Source organism: Lissotriton helveticus, chromosome 4_2 (assembly GCF_964261635.1).
Source record: "Lissotriton helveticus chromosome 4_2, aLisHel1.1, whole genome shotgun sequence".
NCBI lineage: Eukaryota > Metazoa > Chordata > Amphibia > Caudata > Salamandridae > Lissotriton > Lissotriton helveticus.
This window is the reverse complement of record NC_136064.1, coordinates 108,914,770-108,941,811: the sequence shown is the minus strand read 5'-3', so window position 1 is coordinate 108,941,811 and position 27,042 is coordinate 108,914,770. Positions and strand designations below refer to the sequence as shown.

The 27,042-nt window shown below is 47.3% G+C and overlaps 1 protein-coding gene across 6 annotated transcripts in view; it reads left to right on the top strand.

Annotated features, from left to right (window-relative positions):
- ZMYM3 (zinc finger MYM-type containing 3) overlaps window positions 1-27,042 on the top strand; it is a 451,345-nt gene that overhangs the window by 373,616 nt on the left and 50,687 nt on the right. For all 6 annotated transcript variants that reach the window (XM_078640225.1, XM_078640224.1, XM_078640229.1 and 3 more), the window contains one exon: window positions 17,188-17,339. In XM_078640225.1, the coding sequence (XP_078496351.1) occupies window positions 17,188-17,339 (152 nt within the window). The remainder of the gene's footprint in view (window positions 1-17,187; window positions 17,340-27,042) is intronic.

Sequence of the window (27,042 nt, the reverse complement as noted above, 5' to 3'; positions counted from 1 at the left end):
TGAACACCCAGTGAAAGGACACCACACAAGTTGTTAAGAAAATAAACAGTGTATTTATTTATAACAAGACTACCCTGGCTCTTTATGAGACAGGGAGCTAAGCACACAACAAAACTCTTATAAAAATACTTAAGTTAGCACAGTATACACAAATGCCCGAGGGGCACGAAAAACCATATACTCTGAAAGTGGAATGCGAAATTACTAGCAGGTAAGTACAGTACTAATAGGCTTTGGAATCGCTAGGACTTGACTATGGAATCGTTAGATTACTTCTAGGAGGCCCAGGGGACTCGGGTGCAGAGTGTGCACTCTCACGCGGGATGCGGGACAAAGTCTATGATAGCTAGTAAAGTTAAAGTTAGTGTTCACGGGCGAACCCGACCTGGTAGGAAGAAAACGACAGTGGATCCTGACCCTTTGATAGTGAGGCTATGCTGGGGCACCGAAATGCCGAAGTTACCTAGCCCAGGGGCTGCAGCTGCATAGGTCTCAAAAGACGTCGGGAATCCTCGTAGACGAACCAGGAGCCTGGAAGAAAGATGCTGGCAGGCGACCAGTGAAGAGAGTTCGAGTTGATCCAAGCCTGGATCTTGAAGATGGATGACACCTGAAAGCAGAGGGGACCAAGTTCGTGACTACTAGCCAGTAGTCAGTGGGCACCAGGAGGGCACCGGATGGTAGTCACCTCAACTAGGTGAGTGGGCGACGCTGTGCTCTGCAGATCTCACGGACCAGGAGGCGTTGTCGGCGACCAGGATGGAGAGGCGAGCTGTCCCACGATGGATGAAGCTGTCGGCGTCGAAGTACCCAGGATTGGGCAACAAAGCCTTGGCTAATTCAAGCCCACGCGGTGGACTCAAAATGGCGTCTTGAGTGGACCAGGAGGGTCCGGGGTGCTCCTCTTCTGGAAGGGAGCAAGAGCCAGTCTGGAGCAACCAGACCAGCAGCAGTGAAGTCGTCGGGCGTCGTTCAGAAGGCCACAAGCCAGCGGGCTAGTAGCCAAACAACGCGGTGAGCAGTAAAAAGCAGAAGGGCCCCACGCCGATCGTGGAGATGCTGGGGGGCTGCTCTTCGGTGCTGGAGCTGCTCAGGGTTGGGGCTTCTCGGACCCCAAAGCACTCGCCAGGAGAGGGCTTGCTGTGAAGAAGTCGTGCAGTCTTGGCAATAGTCGGTCCCTTGAGGTCTCGTCGCACTCACGGTTCTCAGCTTGGCTGTAGAGGTGAGTAGAGGTCGGAGGTGCCAGGGAAGCCGGGTCTTGTCGAGCTGGGCAGTCGGATTCCGGAGGAAGGACTTGCAGCAGACCGCAGTGTTCTTAAGGTGGTGCCTGCGGATGCAGGGTGACTACTCCTTAGTCACAAGGGAGAATCTTGAAGAAGAAATCTTGATGTCCTTTCGTAGAAAGTCGTGTCTTGATTCCAAAGATGATCTGATTTGGAAGGGGGCCTGCTCCTACCTTTATCTGGGAAAAGGGGGCTGGCACGCGACTAAGTCCTGCCCTATGGGTGGGACCAGGAGGGGGGTGGTTACACCCCTCTCCTTTGGCGGGCTTTCCCCAGGCCAGGGGCTGGAGTGCCCCTGGAACTGGTTTCAGCCGGCCTATGCACAGTGAGCACCGGGGTGCCACTTGCAGTCACCTTCCTCTGTAGCCCTGCCTACCTGGAATACACAAAACCCTGTCTGGGACGGTGCTGGCACCGCCCCCGGCAGGAAACCCTTTGTCCTTGCCTCCTGCTCTGGGAGGACTCCCAGCAGCAGGAGGGCAGACTTGTGTCTCGGTGGCAGCATCCGTTTTGTGGAGCTGAGGCTATGTCTGACTTTAACCGGGGTTACAGGTTACATACATGTCGTGTCCCTCTAGAAGGGTGGAATGCTAACCCCGTCGCCAGAATTGGCGAGGGGTTAGTATTCCAATTCGTATGACACCTTACTCGACATGTTTTGATAAAGCGATACCAGAGTTGGCATATAACCGCGAGGATTATAATGCACTTAAGAGTATATGGTATGCGATATCATGGAAACGGCTAAGGGATGGATCCCGAAAGCCGCAGACAGGCTCAGCTCATGCCAGAGCACCATCTCACACGATTCCAAGCACTCTGCCTCCAGGATTGTTAAGGCCTGCCATAGGAGTGACTGATAGGAGATCTGTGTGTCCATTTTTAGGGTTAGATATAGGTATACTATATCTAAAGCAAAGGGTGATAACACCACCTTGCCCCAGCTGTCGTGCAGCCAGTTGTGTCAGTTTAGTTAGTCAACCCAGGGGTGGCATAATACATGCTTCAGCCCCTGGGAGACTTCTGGGTGCACCTCAGCCCTGGGTACAGGGACTTGGAGAGGGCCCAGTGCCAATTCAGTACCTGAGTACAATTTGGATAGAGAGAACAGCTAGGCTGTGGGTCTGATTAGCAGGCCCACAGCCAGGGAAAGTCGTAAACCAGTGCAGCAAAAAGCAAAAATCTGGTTGATCATAGGATTGCAGACCCTACTCTCCTACACTCCCAGATGAGCATAAAGCTAAAACCCAAGACTTGGTCCAAGAAAATGAATGTTCGAGGCATGTGGGCTGCTGAATTCCTATCTATAGCATAGATCGCCGCCTAGTGTTGGGTCCGGATGATTGCACATTGTTGTCCTGGAAGAGTCTTCGAAGTATCACGAGATAGGTGGCTCCTCCCCTGGACTACAGTGCACATGGGCATCGACTCCATCCCCAGATTGTTTTTTTCCGCCATTGGGTTCGGATGCATATTTGATCACTCAAGATCGGAATCAATAGAAACTTTCCTTTAGGCCCGAAGGCCTTTCCTTTAGCGTCGGTATTGTCTTGCGCGCGTTCGGTGCCCAGCTCTGTTCCGGCTCAGTTCCAGAGTCGGACTTCCACAGAAGTCGCGTGGCTCTTCGGTGCTCGAGGCCCAGTCGACGCAACCAGACTTTCGACGACACATCATGGAACGGAGCCCGTTCAAGAAATGTCCCGTGTGTGGATCGAAGTATTCCCACATCGACGTCCACCCGGTGTGCAACAAGTGCCTGTCGCCGGATCACGATGAAGCCAACTGTATGACTTGTTCCCGTTTTCGCTCGAAGAAGACGATTCGACTTCGGCGCGTGGCGCGCCAGGAGGCCCGGCAGACGGCCCCGGCACCGGTGGACATTTTCGAGGGGGAAGAAGCGGACGAGCAAGAAGTTGGAGAGCCGCTTTCTACTCCGGCCGAGGAGATCGTCTACAATTACGACGCAGACGTCGAAGTGATCGATGTAGAAGAAGTCGTCGACGAGGTAGGAGGCGACAATGAGGCCTATGGGGCCACGGAAGATAGCTCAGGTGAAGAGCTATGCCCCAATCGAACAATCACTAAGGCTCAGGTCGAGGGATCGCTACATGGCCTTACCCAAGACCTTACACCTGGATCCACGCTCTCGCCTACGGGCCCGACTACGGACACTTCTGCGGAGCCGCCATTGGTAAAATCGAAACTGAAAGTGAAAGCTTCGGTCTCGACGAAACCGAAAGTGATAGAGACGCCGTCGAAACAGAAGACGTCTGTCTCTCCGGTCGCCTCCTCGTCTGCCGACATGTCGGGGCAGCCGAAGCCGAAGAAGTTTGTCGATCTGGTTAAGTCGCTCAAGGGTGTCGAACCGAAGACTGGGGGCACCAAGACCAATTGTCAAGGCCGCCGACCCGAAACCGTCGGCGCCGAAGGCCGTCGTCACGGACGGAGGATACGGCGATCCAAAAGCGGCAGTTCCTGCACCTCGACCGGAGAAGGCCAAAAGTTCTGCGCTCGAGTCTGCACATGCTGGTAGACCGAGAACGCCTGTCGGGTCGACGAAACCGTCCGCGTCCTTCACGAAGCAGGTGTCGGACTCATTGCAACGCATCAGGAACAAGGCTTCCGTGGTCGATCCGAAGGATACTTCCACCCCGAAGCCCGCTGCCAAAACGCCAAAATCCTCCGCGCCAATCCAGTTCACGCTGCCGCCGAAAGTGGCGCCGAAGGCGTTCGCACCCAGGACGGTCGACGACGCGCCCATGAAGGTGTCCACGGGGTCGAGGCCTCCACAGCCAGTGGTGAGCTTGAAACTTCGACAACCCCGAATGGAGGAGCAGTCGGAACAATTTATCGACGCCGACACCGGTAAACTTTCACTCTACAAGAGAAAGATCACGCCGGCACAGCCTATGGAGTCCTACATAATTCCCTTGAAACGCAAAAAGCATTCTACGGATTCCCCAGTTCTGGTGGAGCCGATTGATCCACGGCCTCGGACCATTGCTCCACCCTCACCCACTTATTCAGATGTGGAGGCTGGGGAGGGGGGTGATGAGGAGTACAACTTCCCTGCCAACACTGATCCTGAGGATCACCAGGACTCATGGGCAGATGCAGGGGACCCTGAGGATCCGCACACTGCCCAGGACACTCAAGTGTACAATGTCAAAACCTCCCCTACTGAGGATTCTGCGGCATTCAATGCTCTCATTGAGAGGGCGGCTAAAAATCATGACGTCCAGCTGCATGTTGACCCTGTTGAGGTGGACTTCCTGTTTGATACCTTTTCCACCTCTGAAAAGACTGTCAAGACTCTGCCAATGCTAAAGGGGGTTCTGAAACATGCTGCAGACATTTTTAAGGAACCCACACGTGCCAGGGTTATAAACCCCAGGATTGAGAAAAAGTATAAGCCGGCACCTGGTGACCCTACCTACATTACGGGCCAGTTGCCGTTGGACTCTTTCGTTGTTTCTAATGCCCGGAAGAGGGCAAATTCTCAAACCACTGGTGATGCTCCTCCCCCTGACAAGGAATCGAAAGTGCTAGAAGCATCAGGGAAGAGGGTGGCGGCTCAAGCGGCCAATATCTGGCGTATTTCAAACACTCAGGCACTCCTGACCAGATATGACAGGGCACACTATGATACACTTGAGACCCTGTTACAGCACTTGCCCGATGAGTATAAAGAGGCAGTGGAGATGCTCATTCAGGAAGGGAAGCTCATCTCGAATGCTTCTATTAAATGTGCGCTGGACGCAGCAGACACCGCGGCCAGGGCAATTAACACAAGTGTGATGCTGAGGTGTCAGGCCTGGCTCAGGATCTCCGGGTTCAAACCGGAGATACAAACCACCATACTCAATCAGCCTGTAAACCCTGATCACTTTTTTGGACCTGAGGTGGATACCACCCTGGAAAAAATAAAGAAAGACACCGAGACTGCAAAGTCCATGGGGGCTCTCCAGTCCCAACAGTTCAGGGGTAGTACTTTTCGTCGCTCAGGCAATAGAGGTGTTTCCAGAGGCCAGATGTCCCAGCAAACACAGTACACTAAAAGTGGGGCGCAGACCTCTTACAACAAGCAGAATAGAGGCGGCTATCGTGGCAGCAGCACCAAGGGCAGAGGTCGTGGAAACAACAACTCCAGAACCTCCGCCACCAACAAACAGTGACGCCTTGCCACTGCCCCCCGACCATACAACACCTGTCGGGGGGAGACTCCAGCAGTTCCTGCCAGTCTGGAAATCCGATACAAAAGGGGATGATGGACGGAGCGTTTGAGCAAATCAAACACTCACCCCCAGTCAACTGATCTGGGTTTAATCCATCACCATTCTTTAGCCCACTCAGCCACCCCATTTCAGACATGGCTATATGCAAATCATGATTCAGAAAAGGGGGTGGTGATGAACAGAGTGTCTGAATTAAGCAGACCACTCTTACCCAGTCCTAAGATCAGGGCTTGATCCATCACCGTTTTTTAGCTCACTGCACCATCCCAGCTCAGAACCTGGCTACATGCAAATTAGTCTGTTCCTGTCCCAGTGCATGATGGGAACAGGGCAAACCAAACTACCAAGCCAATTCTTATACTGGGAAGGAAACAAGCTTCCGGGGACCGGTTTCTGGCATTTCAGCCGTCGTCGGCCCGGCTTGCTTGAATCCTGATGGTGCAATGAGCAAGGGACTCACATCTGAGTATACCCTTCCACGCTTATGGTGGACAAAATGATTCAGAAAAGGGGGTGGTGATGAACAGAGTGTCTGAATTAAGCAGACCACTCTTACCCAGTCCTAAGATCAGGGCTTGATCCATCACCGTTTTTTAGCTCACTGCACCATCCCAGCTCAGAAAGATTTGCCTCCAGGTTCCCTCACCCACAGTCGCAGGGCAATGCGATATGGATGAACTGGTCAGGCAGATTTGCCTTCGCTTTTCCCCCAGCACCTCTCATACCGCTGGTGGCACGAAAGCTAAAGCAACACTCGATGACACTCATCCTGGTTGCTCCGACGTGGGCACGCCAACCATGGTACACCACGTTTCTAGAACTCTCCGTGGTAACGCATCAAAGGCTGCACCTCACACCCAGACTTTTGACGCAGAGCTATGGCGACAGTCAGCACCCAGATCCGCAACAGCTCAACCTGGCGATCCGGCTCCTGAGGTCTTAGAATTTGGCTACCTTAACTTACCTCCCGACTGCATGGATATCATACGGGAGGCAAGAAAGCCCACCACCAGAGCATGCTATGCAGCCAAATGGAAGCGGTTTGTCATTTACTGTGCAGAACACAACATCAACCCGCTTGATGCATCTACTCACAACATAATTTGTTATTTGTTACATCTTTACAAATGCAATCTGGCGTACGCTTCCATTCGGATACACTTATCCGCCATAGCGGCTTATCTCCAAAACAGGTAGCATCTCTCAGTTTTCAGAGTGCCTGCCATTAAGGCCTTTCTAGAAGGACTGAAACGGGTCATTCCTCCCAGAACCCCGCCAGCTCCTGTATGGAACCTTAATGTGGTCCGCACCAGACTGATGGGCCCACCTTTTGAGCCTCTACACTCATGCGAGATTCAGTTCTTAACATGGAAAGTTGCTTTCCTAATAGCCATAACGTCACTGCGACGTGTTAGTGAACTCCAAGCGCTCACTGTACAAGAGCCATTCATACAGATTCACTCAAACAGGGTGGTGCTCCGCACTAACCCTAAATTTCTTCCTAAGGTGGTTTCACAGTTCCATGTCAATCAGACTATTGAACTGTCTGTGTTCTTTCAAAATCCTGAGACAGTGGCTGAAAGGATGCTCCACACTCTTGACGTCAAACGAGCTTTGATGTACTACATCGATAGGACCAAAGATTTTAGGAAGACGAAACAACTCTTTGTTGCCTTTTCTGCCCAACACAAAGGCAACCCCATTTCCAAAGCAGGTATAGCCAGGTGGATCGTTAAGTGTATTCAAATTTGCTATCTCAAGGCTAAGCGCACTTTAACGGTCCCCCCCAGAGCCCACTCCACCCGCAAGTTGGGGGCCTCCATGGCTTTCCTAGGTAATATCCCTTTGGAAGACATTTGTAGAGCAGCCACATGGTCTACCCCACACACATTTACTAAACACTACTGTGTAGATGTGCACTCAAAGCAGCAAGCAGCTGTGGGGCAGGCTGTTCTAAAAACACTTTTTCATACGTCTGCAGCTGGCACAGGCGGCCGCCGCTAATGGAGGGACTGCTATATATTCTATGCTATAGATATGAATTCAGCAGCCCACATGCCTCGAACTGAATATGCTACTTACCAGTATGCATCTGTTCTTGGCATGTAGGGCTGCTGACATTCATATCGCCCGCCCTCCTCCCCGGCGCCTGTAGCGGCTGCAGAATTTACACTTACTCTTAGCATGGCCATCGCTCACACTGTTACACTCCATCTTCGCCACAATGGCTAAAAACAATCTGGGATGGAGTCGATGCCCATGCGCACTGTAGTCCAGGGGAGGAGCCACCTATCTCATGATACTTCGAAGACTCTTCCAGGACAACAATGTGCAATCATCCGGACCCAACACTCGGCGGCGATCTATGCTATAGATATGAATGTCAGCAGCCCTACATGCCAAGAACAGATGCATACTGGTAAGTAGCATATTCATTCCAACTCTTCTATATAGGTGTGCTCTAGATGCTGCTGACATCGCAGCTAGAGAGGTCAACACTAGTGTCCTACTCAGAAAGCAAGCTTGGTTAGGTATCTCCGGTTTTAAGCCCGAAGTCCAACAATTTTTTTTTAATACTCCTTTTGCCAAAGAACATCTTTTTGGCCCCGAGTTAAATCAACTGCTCGGAAAAATGAAAAAGGACACTGAAGTAGCAAAATCCAATGGAGCGGTTTTGTTTCCTTCAGACAGGGGTTCCTTTCGGCGCTCCTTTTACCGGGGAGGATCCAAGTCACCACCCTCAGACCTAAGCACTTCCTCACTTCTTGGGGGAAGACTTCAACAGTTTCTCCCCATTTTGAGAGCAAAAGAACTGGGGAAAGGGGTTTTTAAGCACAATTGCACCTATCCTGTGTATTGCCTCGTTTATTCTATCTTTATGGTGCTCCGGATCGGAGATTCTATTACCCTAAATCTCCTAGAACAAGAAATTGTTCCAACATACAATTTTTAGCAATACTGATCCAGCATACAAACTATTAAACATGTACAGTAGTAATCAAAATTGATGAGTCACAATGGAAAAACATTCGGTAGCAGAATCTTGGATGTTTTTAGAAGTTAAATCTTTATTTGGTTCTTCACAAATGTAGCCAACGCGTTTCGTCCTCCACGGACTTCTTCAGGGCAACTAGAATGAGTTCTTCTTAGAACTAGATATAAATGTATTCTTCCATCCAGACAAAGACCGTTATTTTAAAATTTATTCTCTTTTTAAGTGAAAGACACTTCAATTTCGTAACCAGGATCATACGGGTCAGATAGCCCAATGTGGCAGAAATTTGGAAAAGTAGTTTAAGCCGGCTCCATCGCGTGGCTTCTCCCGTTGCAAATCCATAACATTTGGCAATCCATAACAACCGACAAATGGGTGTTTAGAGTTATCCAACATGGTTATTGCCTGGAACGTACCGCCAATCCTCCAAATATTCCACCTCGCTCTCACAAATTGTCGCCAGACCACTTGCTGTTGCTCAAACAAGAAGTGGAATCTCTCTTACTGAAAGGAGCCATAGAACCAGTTTCACTTCAGTACCAAGGTTCAGGGGTCTACTCTCTACTTTGTGATCCCTAAAATTGATGGCTCGTTAAGACCTATACTGGATTTCAGAGAGTTGAACGACTACATACTGTCAGAGCACTTTCACATGGTGACTCTTCAACAGGTACTTCCACTTTCACAGAAGGGCGATTTTATGTCTTCTCTAGACTTAAAAGACGCATATTTTCACATTCCAATTCATCCAGCTCATTGCAAATACCTCAGATTTGTGATAGCACGCAAACATTACCAGTTCAAAGTATTTCAGTTCGGAGTTACCACTGCTCCCAGAGTATTCACCAAATGTCTGCCAGTAGTAGCCGCTCATCTCAGAAGACCACATATTCACGTCTTCCCCTACCTAGACGCCTGCCTCATCAAGGCCAGCACTTACCAAAACTGTCTATGACACACTCCGATCACAATCGACCTACTTCATCAACTCGGCTTTATGATCAATGCACATAAATCTCACCTGCGTCCTTCACAGATGCAGTCTTATCTAGGAGCCACTATCGACACTCTCAAGGCTCTAGCCTCTCCCAATGCAGCCAGAATTAACATTGGCTATGGTACTAAAGTTTCAACCATCCATTACCAGCAAGAGTTTTCATGCAACTGCTGAGAATGATGGCGTCTTTCATTGCAATCGTACCCCATGCAAGGCTTGACATGCGTCCCCTGCAATAGTGCTTAGCACGTTAGTGGAATCAGTCGTAGGGTCAATTCATCGATCTAGTGTTGGTAGACAGCCGCACCCATCGCTCTCTGCAGTGGTGGAACCCACAAAATGTTTCAAAAGGGTGGCCCTTTTTAGACCCTATGCCACAGATCATGCTAACAGCAGGCACATCTCACAGGTCGGGTGCCCATCTCCAAGATTACAGAATCCAGGGTCTGTGGGGCAAAAATCACAAAAGTCTCCACATCAACTACCTAGAACTTCTGACGGTGTTCCTAGCCCTCAAAGCTTTTCAAACACATCTCCTTGGCAAAGCTGTCCTAGTCCACACAGAAAACATGACAGCAATGTACTAAATGCAAAAACAGGGAGGGACACACTCTCTCCAACTGTCACGTCTCTCAAAACATTTGGTACTGGGCAATACATCACAGGATCTATCTCCTGGCGGAACACCTTCTAGGAGTAAACAATCAGATTGCCCACCTCTTCAGCAGAAAGAGGCAGCAAATTCACTTGTGGGAACTTCATCCCCAAGTTCTCCATCCACACTCCCAACAATGGGGATTTCCACAAATAGACCTCTTCGCCACGGTAGACAATGCAAAATGCCCAAACTTCGCATACAGGTTTCTACACCCTCGATCTAAAGGCAATGCTCTATGGATCAACTGGTCAAGGATATTTGCCTACGCTTTTCCACCTCTCCCACTACTTCTGTTACTGGTTCGGAATCTCAGGCAAACATCCCACACACTGATTCTAGAAGCCCCCACATGGGCCCATCAACCTTGGCACACCACCCTGTTAAAACGGTCAGTGGTTCCACATCAAAAACTACATCTCATCTGCAGTCTCCTCAGTCAGAGCCATGGAGAAATCAGACATTCAAAACCCAAGGCGCTCAACCTAGTGATCTGGCTCCTGAAGTCTTATTTTGGTTATTTCAATCTACCACTGCAATGTACGACTACTTTAAAAGAAGCAAGAAAACCTTCTACCAGAGCTTGCTATGCAGCAAAATGGGAAAGATTTGATGTCTATTGTAATAACAACAAGATCAATCCTCTAGACGCTCTTGTACAAAACATTATCTGTTACTTGCTGTACTTACAGCAAACAGGGTTGGCTTACACATCTATTTGTTTACACCTTTCAGCGTTAGCTGCATATTTGCGAAACAGAGAACATTTATTGCTATTCAAAATCCCTGTAATCAAAGCTTTTATGGAAGGCCTGAAAACAGTTATACCACCAAGACTTCCACCCACACCAGTATTGAATCTTAATATTGTCCTTACAAGACTTATGGGTCCACCCTTTTAACCCTCACATAATTACCCTCTACATTTTCTTTCATGGAAGTTGCTTTCCTCATTGCCATCACTTCATTGAGGAGAGTTGGTGAGCTACGAGCTCTAACCCTAGAAGAACCTTTCTTTCAACTCCACAAAGATAGTTGTTCTTGCACTAATCCAAAATTCCTTACCAAAGTGGTTTGTGCTTTTCATATTAACCTATCAGTAGAGTAACCTGTGTTCTTTCCTCATCCTAATTCAGTAGCAGAAATAGCTCAAAACACGCTAGACGTTAGAAGAGCCTTATTGTATTACATTGAAAGGACCAAAGCTTTTCGCAAAACAAAACAATTGTTTGTTGCATTTGCTCCACCTCACAAAGGCAATCCCATCTCTAAATCCGGTATTTCAAGATGGATTGTTAAATGTATTCAAGCATGCTACGCAAAAGCAAAGAGAACTTTATCCATTCCCCTAGAGCGCATTCTACATTCAAAATAGGGGCTACTATGGCCTTCTTAGGCAACATTCCTCTAACTGACCTATGTAGAGCAGCTACATGGTCTACACCACACACATTTACCCAACTATTGTGTGGATATGTTAGCACAACAACAGGCTAATGTAGGCCACGCAGTGCTTAAGACACTATTTCAAACAATTGCAACACCTTCAGATTAGCCACCGCTTGGGGAGCGTACTGCTTTATAGTCTATGCAACGATATTCATGCAACATTACCTCTGTGGCTATCAATTTTCGTACTACTTGTTTTGCCTAGGCTTTACTTTATTACCTATGCCAGTTTTCTATAGATCAACTCAATACTTACCTTGATTTTGCAACTATGGTAGATGGACATAGGCTACATCTCTATACTTATGTAGCAATATGTTATGTTATGTTAACTCCATTTTTAAGCGCACAGCTGCCCCAGCTAAGAGGCGTCCCGGCGCTGCGCCTGGAAAGGAACACAACACAAACCGAGCGAAAGAAAGAATCCAAGATAAGGAAAGTTAATGCCTGTTTGGGAAGATATAGGTTTTTACAGCTTTCCTGAATGTCAGAAGGTCATCAAGAGCACGCACATGGGCAGGAAGAGAGTTCCAAAGTTTAGGGGCAAGCACTCTAAAAGAGCGACCGCCGGACCTGCTCCTTAGAAAACGAGGGACTACAGCTAAATTTTCTCCACAAGATCTCAGCAGACGGGAAGGAGTGTAAGGAAGAATGAGATGCTCCAATATCTGAGGAGAGGCAAGTTTTAATATCTTAAAAGCAAGACAAAGAGTCTTAAATTCTATCCTCTGAAGCACAGGCAGCCAGTGGAGCTTGATAATAGTGCTTCTAGCAGAACAAAATCTAGGGAGACCGACTAAAGCCCTGGCTGCCGTGTTCTGAACGCGCTGCAATCTCGTAATTTCAGCCTGATTGGCCCCAAGCAGCAACGAGCTCGCATAGTCAAGCCTAGACAATATGACTGCCTGAATAATCAATTGACGAGTCGGGCGTCAAAAAATTTCAGCACCGGCCTGAGCCCCCGTAGGTAACCAAAGCAGGTCGCAGCTATTTTCTTGGTATGACAAGAAAAACGGAGCATAGAATCCAGCCAAATGCCCAGATTTTTCACCTCAGCAACCGGATTCTTCAATTTTGTACCTTTTCAAGACTGTATTTTACTTCATATTCTCAAGGATTGTTAAAACCAAATGTACAAATCATTACACATTACTTTTTGTTGATTTAGTACAAACTGTCCTATACATTCATTTTCATGAAGATTGTACAAATATAAAAAACCCAGTGCAAAACATAAATCAGAATTTGTTGTTTGTTAAGAACTCATCAATTCAGTAAGTCATTCTTGGTTTTACTGTTTTATCGGGATACATTGCGATCTATTTATTCTCGATAGTCTATAACTGAGAGGTCCTAAAACATATGTGCTCAGAGAAGTTTGAAAACGCTCTTGTTTCAGGCATATGAGCTGCAGATTCTACACTGCATTAGATCGCCACCTGGTGTTGGGCTTGGATGATTGCATGTTTTTGTCGTCTTGGAAGAAGTCTTTTGTAGTCACGAGATAGGTGACTCCTCCCTTGGACGATAGTGCGCATGGGCATCGGCTCCATCCTTAGATTGTTTTTTTCCCGTCACTGGATTCGGATAAAACTTTTCCGCTCTGGTTCAAAATCTACTTTGACGCGTAAAAACATATTCAAACTTCACCAAACTACTTTCGATATCGATAAACGTCGACTCGACTCCATCAGCTCAATTTCGGTCATCGACGCGGGCCATTGGGTCTATTCATGCCTTGAGGCAAACACCTCATGAAAAGGACACCATTTAAAAGATTCCCCGAGTGTGGAGCAAAGTTTCCACACAGTGACCATCACGAGGTCTGTAACCTGTGCTTATCTCCAGAACACGACAAATCCAGCTGTTCAGCCTGTGCATCCTTTCTATCCAAGAAGACCATTCGAGATCGGAGGGCCCGTCGACACGACATGCAGAGATCAGCTCCGGAACCGGTGGATATCTTCGACGAAGAAGTTCCGCTCGTCCCCGAAGAAGATTCAGATGATCTCCAAATCGTATCCGGGGCAGACGACTCCGATGACTCCATACCATCTGGTCAGCGCGTGAGTACTACTGCCCCTGCCCCATACCCAGCACCCAAATCGAAGGCAAAGGTCAACACTCCGCCTCCGGGGCCCAGTCGCGCCCAAAAAAACACTTCGAAAGCCCCGCCATCGAACCCGGATCCGAAGAAAATACTCAAGCCTTCCGGTAGCTCCTTACCGAGCAAGCCGCACATGCCGATCCCACCAGCTCCCTCGGCACCGAAACCAAAAGAAGTCCCGGCTCCGAAACAGTCGACTTCTAAAGACAAAACTATGAAGCCAGCGCCTGACACCTCGAGGCCGACGATACCAGCTTCAACTCCGAAGCCAATATCTTCGGTACGGAAACCTACAAGGCCTGACTCCGATGCGCTCAAGCCCTCGAAACAGCCTACGACTCTGAAAACAATACCTTTGGTGCTGAAATCTACGCCAAAGGACACAATAACAACTCCTAAGGCTAAAGACAAGCAGCAACCACGCCCGGAACCGAAAACATCAGCGCCAGCAAAGGTTCCTCAAGGAGAAGACCTTTTCCAACCTGATCCTCTACAAAAGAAGATCTACATTGACAAAAAGACAGGTCATGTATCCGCTACACCACACAGGTAGAGGAAGTCAGACACAGCACCTACACCTGCAGTGCCTGTCAAGAAGAAGGACTCTGCCTCATCTCCTATGCACCCTTCTTCTCCTATACTTCCTTCTCCTTCATCTCCTGTTCCTCTTAACATTTCCCGACTGCTCTGTCAAGTTCCCAAATTCTCTTCTGTGTCTAGTTTTTTTCGCGACCTCCACTGGTTGAGAGTGGAGAGCCGCATTAAATTTAAGACCTTAACCTAAATGTACAAGATTAAAATGGGTAAGGCCCCCCAATATCGAAAATCTATTGTCCAACTGTATGTTCCTCCTCGTTCTCTTCGTTGAGCTAGTCAGACAAAATTTGTGGTTCCTAGATACAGATTATCTAGAGTAGGCGTTCCTTTTCTTATTTAGGGCCTACCTTGTGGAACTCTCTTCCTCTGTCTTTAAGAAACTAGCCTAGTTTCGAGCACTTCCGTGGGAGGTTGAAGACCTGGCTCTTTAATCAATAGGCCCTCTTCTGTATTTGTTTTTTGACCTATGCAGGCGGCGCCGGGAAACCCTTGGGTAGCTGAGCGCCTTATAAAATTAAATAACATAACATAACATTTCACCTCAAAATTCTCCTGAAAACTCTCCTCCTCATTCTTCACCACATACACCTCCAAATGATGATGAGTATAGCATAGGGGGAAGGGCAGACCCAGATGAACCTTTTCCCTACCCTATGATGGGCACGCCAACCGTGGTATACAACACTGCTAGAACTATCCCTAGTTCTACACCAAAAACTACGTCTGACACCATCCCTGCTAACGCAAAACCATGGAGACATCAGACATCCATACCCAAGCCAACTGAATATGGCGATCTGGCTCTTGAGGTCTTAGAGTTTGGTTATCTTAACCTACCACCAGACTGTATGAATATCATTAAAGAAGCCAGGAGACCTACTTCTAGAGCTTGTTATTCCGCTAAATGGAAAAGATTTGCCATTTACTGCAACAATTACCAAATTGATCCCCTAGATGCTTCAATCCAAAATATCATTTGCTACCTTCTACATTTACAAAGATGTAACTTGGCATATTCATCTATACGCCTACATCTGGCAGCCTATTGCAGCATATTTACAAAATGGACAGCATCTGTCTTTATTCGGAGTGCCTGCTATTAAAGCATTTATGGAAGGATTAAAAAGAATCATTCCTCCCAGGTTACCACCCTCTCCAGTGTGGAACCTAAACATTGTTCTTACAAGGCTCATGGGACCACCTTTTGAACCACTACACAAATGTGAACTGCAATGCCTCACATGGAAAACAGCTTTTCTAGTAGCTATTACCTCTCTTAGGAGAGTTAGTGATATTCAAGCTTTCACTATACAAGAACCATTTTTACAATTACACCGTTATGAAGTGGTTCTCAGAACAAATCCTAAATTCCTTTCAAAAGTCATCACTCCGTTTCATTTAAAACAATCTGTAGAGTTACCAGTGTTTTTCCAAAACCCAGACTCTGTAGCAGAAAGAGCTCTACACACACACTAGATGTTTAGAGCTCTTCTCTATTATATAGATAGGACCAAATCCTTTCGCAAAACAAAGCAACTGTTTGTAGCTTTCTCTCCACCACATAAGGGCAACCCCATCTCTAAAGCTGGAATTGCAAGGTAGATTGTAAAATGTATACAATTATGCAATCAAAAAGCAAAACATACATTAACAGTTCCTCCTGGAGCGCATTCCACACGCAAACTAGGAGCCTCTATGGCTTTCTTTGGAAATATACCACTAGAGGACATCTGCAAGGTAGCAACATGGTCTACAACACACACCTTCACTAAACACTACTATGTTGATGTGCAAGCCAAGCAGCAAGCTGCAGTAGGCCAAGCTCTCCTGAAAACTCACTTTCAAACTACTGCAACGGAGCCAGGTGACCACCGCTAAGGGGAGACACTGCTGCACAATCAATGCAAAGTGTAGAATCTGCAGCTCATATGCCTCGAACGGAAAATGCTACTTACCAGTATGCATCTGTTCTTGGCATGTAGAGTAGCAGATTTCTACACGCCCTCCCACCTCCTGTATCTGTTCCAGTTTCATCTTAATTAGATATACACATGGACATCCCTTCTTTATTTCTACTAACTCCATCATTTCCCGTCATGGCGAAAAACAATCTAAGGATAGAGCCGATGCCCATGCGCACTATCGTCCAAGGGAGGAGTCACCTATCTCATGACTACAAAAGACTTCTTCCAAGACAACAACAACATGCAATCATCCGAGCCCAACACCAGGTGGCGATCTAATGCCAAGTGTAGAATTCTGCAGCTCTACATGCCAAGAACAGATGCATACTGGTAAGTAGCATTTTCCTTCCTGTTTAGATCGTCTTTTGTCTGCTAAACTAATCTGTCATTTCCACTTTATAATTTAATGTGGCAGTCCTCTGAGTCACGTGCAAAAAAACTGTGAGTTGCGTTGGTGCCGACACGTTTCGACCTTCGTGCAGGGGACCGTGAGGGTTTCTAGGAAGGTCTTCCTCAGGGCTGGGGCTATGAGTGTAGGACTTGGTGGTCTAATTGTCCAGGATGTTTGTTTTGGAACTGTTCTTGTTGTCCCGTTCTTCTTGGCAGGTCGAGGGTTTTGTCCTGATTGTTTTCTTGTATCTTCTCGGCTCTGTTGTCAGTCATTGGATTTTGGAAAACTTCTTCGTTTGAAGTTTTCCAAAATCCGGACCCAACGCTAGATGGTAGGAGTAGGCAAATCATGTGAATCTACAGCTCTACATGCCATGTACCAATGCTTACTGGGTAAGTAACATTATCCATCCCAATGCAGGCTCTGCAGTATTACATTCATAAATCAAATGTTTACAAATAAAATTGTGATTGTGTGCTTCATCCCATGAGCTTTTTCTGTCTTTTCTTGGCAGCAAAACCCATTCGAATTAAGGATGACCTCTTGACATGTACTGCAACAGAACTCAATTATGGCCTTGTAAACTTTGTGAAAGAAGTTACAAGGCCAAACGGAGAGCGCTATGAACCAGACAGTATTTTTTACCTCCTCCTTGGGATCCAGCAGGTGAGAAATCTGGCTTTCCATTACCAGCTGTTAGACTGTTCCTGAGCTGAAGTGAAGGAAATTGAATATAGTGTAATTTTCTCGTTGACTGCTCCTGTGATCTTTTTATCGCGTTTGCCTACTTTGTTTTGTGAACTGATGTGCAAGGTTGTTTGGTAATTTACTGCTATTCAGAAGTTGATTTTCAATTTTCAAAGTGCATGTAATTACTGGTTTGAATGTTATGAAGTTCAGTATTATTTCAGACCGTGATTTTGTTTCCAGCGGCATGTTTGTATTGTAGTTGCACTCGGTGTATTGGGTGACTGGTAACAGCAGGTCTGTCATGAGGCCGGCATGTATAGTGTTTGATGTTGTGCATGTGGACCAGAGCCATGCTCTTATATTTTGTCACTATGCAGGGGTGTGGAATTTCATAAAACATCTACTTGTCCATGGGGCAGGTTACTTCATAAATCTACTTGTCCTGTAACAAAATCCACTTGTCCCTTTGGTGCCATGTACTGTGGCAATAAATTATGGCAGTAATCTCATTATATAGGAACTCGGATTATAGCCTCTCTGATTATGCCAGGGCTCATACCATAGTAGTGTTTGAATACTTGCAATCCCCTTATGTTGCCACCTTTTCACAGATCTACATACTAGGGCGCTGAAATGAAGTGGTAAGCAATATTTCCAGGGTTAGAATGCCCTTTTGAGTCTGTCCAAACCTACTAACTTAGATGTTTTAAGGGTTTTCAACAACTCTTTTCTAACTTATTCTCATCCTGAGAAATGTTGGCAGTTTACTCTTGACAATGGCAGACTTAAACCTTCTTCCAGAGTTGGGGAAAAAAGTGGTTGGAGGGAAAGTGAACATGCAAACACTCTGGTTTTCGTATGAGGAAATCTACATATGCAACTTTTGCTCTTGCTAAAATGCAGTTCATAAATATTTTCTAGGAGTACTATTTCTTGTCCTACTTCTGTAAATTCTTGGGAATTCACGAAAGCCGTACAGCTGCACTTAATTCAAGGACGTATACCAGGGGTGCACTTTGGAGACTTTCTTCCATAATTGGGTCCCTAATTTTGTTTGGCGTCAACCCTGACTTTTTGAGTTTATTAAAATACTGTCTCTCTCACTGTATCGTCTGGCTTCACTGTGAGTGACTGCATTCTGCTCTTTCACTAGGAGCATATAGGCACACAAAGTAGTTTTGTTCAGTGCCAGTAACTACTGTGGCTGTGTGCTTTTTTTGAGACCAAAAACAACTTTTGCCAATGCTTGTTATAACGGTGAGGGCTGGACAGCTCCCACACCAGTGAGGTTTTACTAAAACCATGCCAAAACAAGTCACACATTGCCAAAACTAAAAAGCTGACCACCAATTTCAGACCTTCTGGCTTTGCCAATGCTTGTTTTTGTGTTTCCCATAATCCTATTGAAACTGGTTACACTGATTTTCCATTATGAATATTTTTGGGAAATACTAGCATGCATCAACATGTTAATAAATTATGCTGCAAAGAAAATGTACCTAACATTTTACAGTGGTTTAGAGATGTTTTTTTTGTGCTTTCATTTTTTTATGAACATTGTATTTTGAAAGCAAAGGATCATCAATCTTGCTTTTAAGCTTCTGCAAATATTTGCAACAAATCAGAGCATTCTGGGAGCATTATAATAGCCTCATGTTGCTTAACTTTGAAAACGTGTGTACACATATTAATACTGGAACCACTGTCAGTAATGCAGTCAGAGCTTACAACATTAATTAGAGCACTCGCCCTAATAATAAAGGCTTTCAAATAATGAACCATTCATACAAGTTTGAACAGCATTAGCATATTACCTAAACTGCAGACAGTGCCCTTCCCTGATCCATAATGTGGTGCTGCAAACTGGGAGCCAAAGGGTTTCTGCTGCAGGGTGTTGGGCCTACTTGTCCCAAGGACAAAATACACATGAAAACTTGTTGCCCTTGACCCCAAACAATATGTCCTGGGCGTCGGGCTATAGGAATTCCACATCCCTGCTATGCCTCTGTGTGAATTTAAAGCTCCATGAGTGAGAAAGATGTTTAAGCAATAGATGCTGTTGTATGTACGGGCCTATGTGGGAAGTGTTATGCTACGTGTTTGGCAGACTGCTATTTTGCAAGTGTGTAGCTGTGCCTCTACATTTGTGCGTAGTTTTGGATTAGTCTGAATCGTACAGTTTAATTCACACTTCGAAAGGGCATCTAAATGCTCAGCGGACATGTATATTTGCCCTCTGTAGGAAGCTGGCACTTTATTTAGTGGACCAAAATGTAGTACATTGTGTATAGAGTCCAGGAAAACCCCACTTGGTTTAGAGTCCAGGCAAACCCCACTTGGTTTACAGAGGCACACATGATAACCCAAAAGCCTTCTTTTATGGTAGTGTGGACAAGCAGTTCGGCTTGTCAGAGGGAAGTGCGAAGTATTTGTTGACACACACACAGGCAATAAATGAGACATGCACGTAAGAATAAATCCGAAACCAATTTAGAAAAACAAGTCGTATTTTTATATAGCTTTTGATTCCAAGAACTTTGATAGCAAGGAAGTACTTTTTTAATTATAGATTTTAGCAGTTAAGTAAATGTTCACTTAAATGCACCTTTACACACATTGCTTTCCTATGGGAGAAAAGGGAAAGATCGCATACATATATTTATGGTTGGTTTTCAGGGGTGTTCTTCGGGACGTAGGGTCGTAGTGGGCCATTGTCAAAGTACTACCAGCAGGTTCTCGTTACGTGCCTTGGGTCCTCTGGTTGCAGAGGGCTGGTCGCTTTGGTAGACGTGCGTGCTATGCCAGTAAGGAGGGTGGGGGGGGCACATAAAAACAGGCTGCAGAGGGCGACTTAAGGACTATTCCCGGAGCTCCCAAAGGGGGGCTCGAGCCACAAAGGTCTCGGGACCAATCGAGCATAGTAGGTTCGTCGATACCAGGGCTGAGGTGTTCAGCTGCAAATTAGAAAGGTCTGAAGGGCTCTGTGTGCCGTGGAACCTTGCGGTCATCGGTCTCGCTGGATGAGGGTGGAAAATCAGGACAGCTGGGCCACTCTGGAAGTGCTGACTTCCCTCGGCAGCTGCGTTGTCTTGGAGTCGTTGGAGTCCCGGCTGGACTCTGAAGGTCTCTGCTTGCTGCAAGGGATCCGGTACCCCGGGTATTGGTCCTGGTGTCCTCTCACTTGGTGGGGGGCCGGAGCTGACCTTCAGGAGCACAGGGCCCTCTTCCTGGGGGCTGCTGCGTCGAGCTCGCTGGGGAGCAGCAGAAAAGTGAACAAGACTTTGCTTCCCGGTGCCTGTGGACTGCAGTGGAATAGCTCCTCTACTCCAAGGGAGATTGCTTGTTGATTTGCGAAGGCTGTCAGTCTCCAGGGGTTCTTGGAAGCTTGTCCGCTGCAGGACGAGATGAGGGGAACATTTCCCCTGTCTGTGGAAGCCGTGGGTCACATCTCAAAGGCAGCAGATGCCTTTGAAGCCTCCTGCCTTGATATGCCGATTGCTTTAGCCATACGGTTCGGAGGAAGTGACGGCACCTCCGTCTGTGGCAGGCGTTGTCTCTGCCCTCTGAGCGCGTGCTCTCACCTGCAGGGGTCGGAAACCTGCCTGTGATGGCAGGCCAGTCTGCACCTGTCAGTCTACACACTAGTAGTCGGTATGTTTTCAGTAGGCACCTCTATGGTGCCCTCTGGGTGCATGTATTAATAAATCCATCACTGGAGTCAGTGTGGGCTTATTAATACCATACATCTCTAGTTTCAGTAAAGCCATCATGCAGATGGGCGACTCGTAGACACTAGTGTCCAGCACATGTACTCATAATGGCTTCTCGGCTCACTTGCAATATCTAAGAATCGACTTCGACATTACAGGGGCATTTCTGCTCATGCAGATCTGTCCTCACAGGTGTATAGTGCACCATGCCTTAGGGCTGTAAAGCCTGCTGTAGGGGTGACTTATCTACACTGCATGTAGTGTCTATGGGCATGCCACACAGGAGGTGTGCATTGAGTGTCTTCACTTATCTCTGCACCATGGCACGCACCCTGCAATGGTAGTTTGCATGTAGGTGCTGAGAGGTCCCTTAGGGTGGCCCAATACATGCACAAGACCTTAGGAATCATCTTTAGCCTTTTTACCGTAGGTACCAAGGGTACCGTTTACTAGGGACTTACAAGGAGTGCTAAAGGTATTGGCAATTGGGGAAATAATTGTACAGTTTTATGGCAATAGATCTGGCACTGGGGACCTGGTTAGCACAAACCCAGGGCGCTTTGGTCTAATTTGCATCAGATACCAGGCAAAGAGTGGGGGTTACCATGTCAAAAACTACACTCTGGCGCTCACACAGGCACCTGCTGCAGATCAACATTTCGGAATGGGCCTGAGGCAGCCAACCATGGCATGTCCGCGATGGTTCCTCTGTGAAGCGCCAGAGAGTAACTACTACACAAGTACTTGTTCTACGCCTGAGATGTCCACCAAAGCATTCCAGCAACCCATAGGGGAGGACATTATATAACGAGTCATAGTGCATGCTCTGTGGAATTTGTCCAGGAGCAGCAGCGAAGTAGCCATTATGTGTCAAGGAATAGTAAATCGTCTGACTGCTCCACAGAGGAGCAGCCCATGGTACTGATCTTTATACACGCAGCCGTGTTATATGGCTTGAGTCTTCACCCAGGCATGGAAGAGGAGTGTGAGAAAGGGCCTCTTATGACCGGGGTAGTCCCCACTTTTGCCTGGTATTGATGTGATTCCAACTGTAGTGCATAGGGTCCCTGCCACTCGGGTCCCCTGTGCCACTGCTTCTTCCCTGACAAGGATTCTCCAGTTGGTCTTCAGGCCCCCTGTAAGTCCCTAGTGAACGAATGAATGAATGAATATGAGACTTTTAAAGCGCGGACTTAGCCAAAGGGCATCAAGGCCCTAGTAAAAGGTACCTGGGTACCAAGGGCATGTGGACTGAAGAGGGACCCCTAGGGACCCCTCACCTAAGCCATGCAGACTACCACTGCAGCATGCGTGGCCTAGTGCAGACAAAACAACTAAATCCAGATGCCACACTGCCGGTGTGCCATGCCAACTAGCACTACCCAAGGTATAGGTATAGGAGCTGGTAAGAAGATCAGACCCCAAAAGGCATCCCTGCACCCGACGCCCCACGGGCTTGTGTGCCCAAACCGACGGTGCCTAACCAACCCTTAAATTCCCAACTTACCTCTCCAAGAGGTGGTCGCACCCAGAAGTCCTTCGTCTCCCTGCCTGCAGTGCTTTTGCAACCCTTAGGATATCCATAGAAAACAGGGCACCCAATGTCAAAACAGCACTCTGCACCCGGCCGCCCCAGTGCCGCTGAGGGTGCACCTTTTGTGCTACTTAGTCTCCCCATTTTCCCTGACCTTAACCCTGGGAGCTTTGCAGGCTACAACCCAGTGGCCTGCTTGCCAGCAGCCACCAACCGGAGGCCCCCTATGCCCCATTGGATAACATTGGGCCTCAACACTCTGCACGCGTCCGCCCGAGTGCCACTGAGGGTGCACAACAGTGCATCACTAACCCTGGGGGACCCCTGAGTCTAATCCCAGAACCTTAACTCCCACAGTCGATTACTTACCTGTGAGCCGATAACATGTTTTCCTCCATAGGATAACATTGACAATTTTCTCCCAAAAAGTTTGTGTGGAGTTTTGAAATCTAAAAATATTCTTTGAAAATCGCACAAAGAACCAAAACGTATTTACTTACATGTTTACTCCCGCCGGCATCTAAGCAGTCACGACTGGCCTCAGCCACCTCCAATAGTGCTGATTCCGTACTGTAGGAAGCACGGAACCCCGATTGCGCTGGATGAAGCAAGCCCGCCATCACAACAAAGTTGGTGAGCTGAGACGTCACTGCCTTTTCACAAACTTTAGCCAGACTTGGCAGGAGTGAAATCAGCCGCTAATTGGCAGGGAGCAGCGGATCAAGGTTTGGCTTCTTGAGAAGAGGCAGTATCAGAGCCTGCTTCCATGAAGGCGGAACAAAGGCCTCGCGGAGCGACTGATTGACCACAAGGTTAACTTCCATGTTGATCGTATCAGACACTTCGGGCAGAAGCCTAGCCGGGTAAGGGTCCTTGGGCGAGCCTGATTTCAAAGCTCTGAGAATTCTGAGCGAGGACCGTAAGCCACCGGGCTGAAACAGAGAGAAGGTGGTCTGAATCTCTCCCCTTTCTCCCCAGCGGAGCAGTCAAGGTCCGTTCAGGGGCCTGCTGAAAGGAGTCTTGAATGTCCACAATCTTATCCCTAAAATGTTTTGACAGAGTATTGCACCAGATGTCAGAAGAGGTCACAGCCACCTCCTGGGCAATGGGAGTTACGAAACTCTGCACAATAGCAAAGATCTCTTTGGAATTATTATTAGCTCGGTTAATACGAGTAGCAAAATGCTGGCCTTTGGCTATCTCAATAGCTGAATAATAGATTTTCTGTTAAGCTCTGAGGGCCTGTTTAGCAATAGGGCAGTGGCCACTAGACCCCACGCTCTCTCCAAAGCCCAGGCATGCTTTAGCAACTTCAGTTCCGAGGTAAACCAAGGCTTAGAGGGAGCCTCTCTCCCAGGCTTGCGATGAACCGAGGAAGAAAGAGCAGTGACCGAACCCCTGATCCAGTCAGTAAATTTGGCCACATTAACCTCGAGATCGCCGAGAAGGAGAGGACGTGAAGCTGCCAGATGACAGCTAAGTAGCCCAGCATCCAGCTTCCTGGCGGTAGGGGAGCGATGGCAACTAGCTGGTGGCGGAGCTCGCTGGACGGTCCATGAAAAGAATATGGGAAAATGATCCGACCAAGTGACCGGTAATGGTTTTGTCACTAACATGAGGAAATTCGCACAGATATGATCTAGAATATGACCCCCTTGATAGGTCGGGTCTTTCACCCCATGTGAGATCTGGGCTAGCTGGAGGATATCCAGAAAAGCTGCAGAATCTGCCAGCTCTATGAGGTCAAGATGGATATTAAGATCCCCCAGGAGCAGGTAGTTAGAGAAACGGAGTACTTTATCTGCCAAAGCGTCTCCACAGGATTCCAAAAAAGCGCCAGCTTGCCCCGGTGGTCGATGTAGTAATGATCCCCCCAGAGTGAAGTGAGACGATAGTTGTAGACTGAAATCAAGGGCCTCACATCCTCCCCAAATAGTGGATGTTTCACTGTGCAGAGACCAGCGATCTCTGTATTGAATGGCCAAGCCCTCCCCCCTCTACCAACAGGATGATCCGCCCGGTGAATTTTGTAGCCGAAAGGGGTCGCCAAAGCTACAATGGGGTTGGAGAATGGATCAAGCCAGGTCTCCGTAATAAATAATAAGTCTAACTAATTATCCGTGACCAAGCCTGCAATATCAGCATGATGCTTCCTCAAAGATCTTGTATTAAAGAGTCAGGCTTTAATACAAGCCTGAGTGCAGGAACCAATGGTCATGGTATCAGCGGGGAGCTTTGTGGTGGGAAGAAACCCACAGTCAGGACAGACCATTGGACTCTCAGGCCCTAACTGGTTGACACCGTATGAGGGGCAGCGAGGGCATCTTAAAGATTTCAACAACATGCTGGAATACTGGATAGTAACGCCGTTATTATTGCTGGGGGCAGAACAGGCAGCATGGCTTGCCCTGAGCCCTGCCTTAGCGCTGACTGGCGCAGACGGGCTTGCCTTTGGCGCGCCATCTTCGCGCCCGCTGCGCGTTCTACCCAGGCACATTTAAATAGGGTGTAGCCCAGTGCCGGTATAATGCGTGCAGCGACTGGACCGCTGACCGCGAGAAGCGCGTGTCACGTCCAAGATAGCCGCTACCTGGCTGCAAATGAGTTTGGGTATACTGCAGTGCCGTGCCTAGGAGTGAGCACACTCCAAGAACTATGCCAGCAACAAAGACGGTCATTTTTTAAAAAATTCCTAGGTGGCAAAATTATTAAGACAAGCTAGCAATCACTCCTCCCAAATTCCCCATTCAGACACACAAAGTAAAACAAAACTTGTGAAGAGCAATTTTAAAATCCGAGTGAAAGTTAGGAACAACATTTCAGGAGCAGCGCTCGACCGTAATGAGCCTGTTTAAATACTATAAGCCCAGTGCCGGTATAATGCGTGCAGCGACTAGACCGCTGACCGCGTGAAGCACGTGTCACGTCCAAGATGGCCGCTACCCGCCCGCAAATGAGTTTGGGTATACTGGAGTGCCGTGCCTAGGAGTGAGCACACTCCAAGAACTATGCCAGCAACAAATACGGTAATTTAAAAAAGAATTCCTAGGTGGCAACATTATTAAGAAAAGCTAGCAATCACTCCCCCCATTCAGACACACAAAGTAAAACAAAACTTGAGAAGAGCAATTTTAAAATCCGAGTGAAAGTTAGGAGCAACCTTTCTTACTTGTAATTTACTGAAAAAGCCTATTCATTTCAATGTACTGTATTTTTTAAGTGTTGCATCCTACTGCATCCCCTGTAAATCAAACAAAGTACAATTTCTATTGCATTTTCAAACTGTTATATATCCAGTAACTTATTACTGAAAGGTATTTAATGCTTACCAGTGCCTTGCTTGGTTCTAAAAATAATACAACAGTATATATTTGTATACAAATACAATTGGCCTAGAGATCAGTTCTTGAGTGTGTGAATTCATTTGCTGACTGAGTGTGTACATCAAATGCTTAACACCTGTCCTCTCATACTGCTTTACTGCTCGACCATTGTACCACATTTAGAGAGTAAGGTTCTATCTAACTTTAACCGCTGCCTACCTCTGGGTCACTTGGTCTCTATACACACTATACCTCATTTTGGTGTAGTATATATAGAGCCTGTTTCTTACGTTGGTGGATCAGCAGCGGGATACACAACTGTGCATTTGTGGACTACTTGGTTACCACCTGATCACATCACAGAGCTCTTAATTTGACTTTAGAATTCAGATTTTTACAAATTGGCATTTTTACCAAACTACTAAAAGTCTTGTTAGGGCCTTGCTTAAGTCCCTTTAGAATTTTAGAACATAAAAAGTCACTGTAGTCAAGGGTAGAGGGGTTGGAGCCTTTTTTGTTAGAATTTCTCAAAGACAGACCCCAGCTATTAGTGAAGATTACCATAATGACATACAGGACATGGTTGAGGAGCTTGACATCCCCCTCTTACCTTCACTTGTCTTTTCAGGCAGTAAGGTCCGTATGTAGAATTAAAAACATAGCAATGGGCTCACATCCAACCAAACAAAGGCTCCAGGAGCTGTTGGCTGAGTATGCAAAGGCCCACCCTTCTGAGAATGGTGATGACCAAGCAGAAGAGGAAGGAGGTGAGGAGGATGGAGATAGGTGCCCACCTCCATCACTTCCTAGGGCAGAAAGGAACCCTGATTCCTTACTTCTAAGAGTTAACCTCTGGGGACCTAGATGGTGGTCCACGTTCTGGTGAGGACATTGAGGGTAGCCTCCACGAGGACAGCCTTTTAGCAAGGCTGGCCAAAAGACTGGATCTAGAGTCCAGACTCCTGGCTCTAGAGAAAGAAAGGATATGGGTTCGCACCCACCAGTGGTGGCAGCAATCCAAATAATAAGGATAAAATCCCCAGAGGGATTGTCCCTAAGTTTGAGGAGTGTGATGACATCACTAAATGGTTGACAGCCTTTCAGAGGGCTTG